The sequence below is a fragment of the Tenrec ecaudatus genome, chromosome 14, assembly GCF_050624435.1.
Source record: "Tenrec ecaudatus isolate mTenEca1 chromosome 14, mTenEca1.hap1, whole genome shotgun sequence".
Lineage (NCBI taxonomy): Eukaryota > Metazoa > Chordata > Mammalia > Afrosoricida > Tenrecidae > Tenrec > Tenrec ecaudatus.
Window position 1 is genome coordinate 8421177 of NC_134543.1, and position 4033 is coordinate 8425209.

General features: G+C 53.0%; 1 protein-coding gene across 1 annotated transcript; it reads right to left on the reverse strand.

Annotated features, from left to right (window-relative positions):
• Positions 1–3444: 3444 nt before the first annotated feature.
• TUNAR (transmembrane neural differentiation associated intracellular calcium regulator) lies at positions 3445–3624 on the reverse strand. Its single transcript, XM_075531028.1, has one exon. It carries the CDS (start codon positions 3589–3591, stop codon positions 3445–3447), a length of 147 nt encoding a protein of 48 aa, XP_075387143.1. The 5' UTR covers positions 3592–3624.
• Positions 3625–4033: the final 409 nt, after the last annotated feature.

Here is a 4033-nt window from a genome sequence, read left to right on the forward strand (position 1 = left end):
AGTGCAGTTGGAGTTTTTATTCCACCAGGTCAGACTGTTAACCAAGCATTCTATTTAGAGGTTCTCAAAAAATTGTGTAACATTGTGCAGCAAAAAAGACAGGGCACTGGTTCTGACAACACGACAATGTACCTGCTCACGCATCCAGCTCAGTGCACCAGGTGTTTTGGTAAAGAACAGCACGCCTCTCGTCCCACACACCTTACTCATCTGACCTTACTCCGTGCAACCTCTTTTTGTTTCCTTGAATGAAGAGGGACATGAAAGGGCAGTGATTTGATGGCATCATAGAAGAGGTGAAGAAAAAAAAACAAGGGAGGTGCTGTCAGCCATCCAAACAGATGAGTTTGAAAAATGTTCCCAAGAATGGAATCGCAGATTTAACAAATGTATGAAGTGCAATGGAGGGTACTTTGAAGGTGATAAGGTTGCTTTGTAAAAAGTTTTAAATATGTAGCTCTGAGGAAGGAAAAAGATCAGGGATTTTTGTGAGGGTTCCCCCTCGTACTTCTGTTGTTACCTGTCAATATCAACTTGACGGCTCCTAGGGACCTATCACCTGTAAGTGCAGCCACAGGAAACAAACACGCTCATATGCACCCCGTACCCCACCCCATGGGCTGTTGTCAGGCCCCATTGATGGGGACCAAGTGAAAAGCCCGGGTGTCCTTCTGTCTTTAAGTCTGTTGACCAGCAGTGCTGAGCTCTCTCTCATCGAAGCTGAGGACCTAGGCCCATTGGCAGCCTTTACCCGCCACAGGGAGGCCCGAGGTGGTCACACCAACAGTTGACAAAAGTAGCCACTCACTGGAGGTTGGATGCTTGAGTCCACACCAATGTGCCTCCAGAGAAAGGCCTGGTGATCCATTTCTGAAAAAGCGGCCACTGAAAGCCCCACGGAGCCCATTGCACCGCAACCTATTCTGGGTCTTTGCATGGGTGGGGTGGGCACCACAGCCGATGATTTTCTTGACCTCCCGTGTTCTCTGCTCCCCTCCCATTGCCCCCCAGGGTGGCTCCAGATGCTTGGAGAAGCGAAGCGTTGGCCTGGTGTGTGTTTGAGTTGCTGCTAGATCAGAACCTCAGTAGGCTGTGGTACGAGCCACAGTAGAGCAGTGGGCCACAGTGGTCCTTCTGCTGGGCAGTCACTCACAGGCAGCTGCCTCCCAAGAGCACCTGGAAGGACTGACACCCCCCACCCCAGCCCCCACTCCCCAGGGAGCTAGTCTGAGAATCGCAAAGGCAGTTTCCTCCCTGGATAGAATTCCGATCCGTAGGCTTGAAAAAGTCATCGCCAAACAAATATCAGTCTGGGTTAAGAGTCAATCAAGAAAGACTCACGAAGGAACAGCACCGAAAAGGCGTCTAACCCCCCAGCTGCACAAAAACAGGCATGACTAGCTTTGGGTTTCTTGTATCCATTGCACCTTTATTATCATGATTATTATTTTTACTCTGTGCACTGTTCCAAATTCTCATACAGCCTTTCTGGAGTCACACAGAACCTGGGAAGTGCCCCTCCCCACCATGCTATTGCCAGCTGGCTTCCTTTTAGCCCTTGCCCTGGCTTGACGTTCATTTGGTCAGTGCCCAGGGCATCCCTGGGGTTGTTGCTCTTCATGGGGAGGGAAGAGATGCCGGGTCTGTGCCCTGGCCCCTATTTCAACTCCCCCGCTGCAGCCTCTAAACCCTCAGGGGGCCAAGGAACCAAGTCAGATGGAGGGTTGAATCCTGCCTCCACCACAAATAGCCACGGGGACGCCAGGGAAGCAGCCCGCTCTCTCTGAACCTTTGTTTCTTCTTCGAGGATATGGGAGGATGGGCCCTCAGCCCACAGCGTCCCCGTGGAATTTACTGACCTAAGGAGTGGGCAGTACCTGGCACAGCACACACCCTCGGTACCTGCCGAATCAATGTCAGAACCAAGTGCTCGGGATCTGGTTCCTTAACAGAGCCCTAAAAGTCACGGTCTAATGTTGGAAGTTCAGACACTGTGTGGGGGAGAGGGAGCTACCTGGGAGCTGAGGCTCCGAGGCGGTGCCTCTCCCACCCACAGGCAGGGCTGATGCTGGGCTGGGCTGGGGCACTGGGAGACGGGATATAGACCTTTTCTTTAAGACCAGGCCTGGACAGCCAGGTAAGAACCCAACTCCCGGAGCCGGGAGGAATTCACTGGTGCAGTTATCATGGCTAAGGAGGGAGCAGCTTACCGCCCGAGGTGGGCTAGCTGAGGAAGGAGTTATGCACCAGATGCGAAATCTGCCTCTCCCCCACCTCCCTGTCCGGGCCGATCACAACACCATCAGCCATACAAATGGTCCCAAGAAGGGAAAAAAAAATCACAATGCTGTCAAGACAAAGGTGAGTATTCTGCCTCCCAGGGGCTCTGCAGAGAAAGCCTGGTTCCTTTTCCTTCCGGGGGGCCGCAGGGTTCGAAGTCCACCTCTCACTCCCACTCTGGCCCTGTCTGTGCAGAGGCGGGGCGGGGGGCGTGGCCTGAAGGCGCCCCGTCCACTCCACATCTCGGCGTGAACGGCCACCAGACCATTGTAAGTCATGCACCCACAAGGCTGAGGCTGGTATGTGGAAATGTTCTCCAGATGAGAAAGAGAGAGAGAGAGAGAGAGAGAGAGAGAGAGAGAGAGAGAGAGAGAGAGAGCTTCAACAAGAGAGAAGTAGAATGAACGTGGCCACACAACAAACAGCTGCAGTCAAGACGTGCAGCAGAGGAAACCCGGGTAAGTTCTAGCCGTCTGGGAGCGCTTCTCCGAATATTTGGTTCATGCTAAAAAATAGAGCACATTTATTAAAAATATATATTTATAAACCTCGATCGGAACACACACGCACGCGAAGCCAATGGAAGAGAAAGGAAAAAAGAAGGTATGATCCCGCATCCAGGAGACACTTTGGATGAACGGCGTGGCAATCAACAATTGCCCTCGGAGTGTTGTGTTTTGTTGTGTACAAAACTGTTGGCTGAGTCGAGGTGAATGAAGCCTTCGTCCCAGAGACCTTTTGCCGAGTTGCACCTGCCCTGCTCATCCCTCTGAACAGGTGCCCCAGCAGCGACCTGGGAGAGTGGGTTTCCCCCTGGAGACTGCCCACCCTACAGCCTCAGAAGCTGGTCTCCCCGGCGTCTGTTGGCGCGCCCTGCCCAAGCCGCTGCGCTCGGTGGTGTGTGAATGAGTCTGGGGGAGTCCATTGTGCTTTGTTCAGAGTCTGCTTTCGGTAGCAGGATCCACGCATGGCTGTTAGCTGTTGTCGAGTTCGAAGGTGCATTGGACTGAGTGGCGTGTGTGTGTGTGTGTGTGTGTGTGTGTGTGTGTGTGTGTGTGTGTGTAGGGGGAGCCTGCCTTCAGTGTCCCATCACTGATTCACTGACACATAGGACTCCCACCTCCGCCGGGCCATGTGGAGTCGTCCAAGGGCCACCTGGGCCCTTCAAAGCGTCGTGTAGATGTAGACAAATATGATGACGATCAAGTTCAGGATGGTCCCGATGATCCCCAGCATGGCCAAGACACTCTCCTCTTTACTCTCCTTCTCCTGGCCTCCCCGGTCGTCGTCATTTCCGCTTGTGATGACCATCTTGGTTCCAAGTGACTTTATCTTCCTCCCCAGGCTAACCTGTCAGGGAAAAGAGGCAACACAACACGTGATTGTTGACCAGCATCCTCCCCCGGAGATGGCCTGATTGTGTGTGTGTGTGTGTGATGATGTCATGCTTAGGGGCCGGACCAGGAGTGGGGATGGACATACCTGCCTGTGGATCTGATGGATTTAATCTTGGGACACTTGGCCCTGGGCCGTGGAGAGAAGACAGCAGATGGCTAGTCCATGCCAAGGACAGAGGTCTTGGCATTGGCGGAGGGCAGGGCTCGGCAAACTTCTGTGATTGTGTCCCTCCCCACCATCTAACAATTAGTCGGGGGCCTAAGTATAACTTTACAAATGAGGGCAGTGGGAGGTAATGCTCTAGACAAGATGGTGGTAGTTTCACATTCATGTTCAATTTCACTTTGGAGCCACC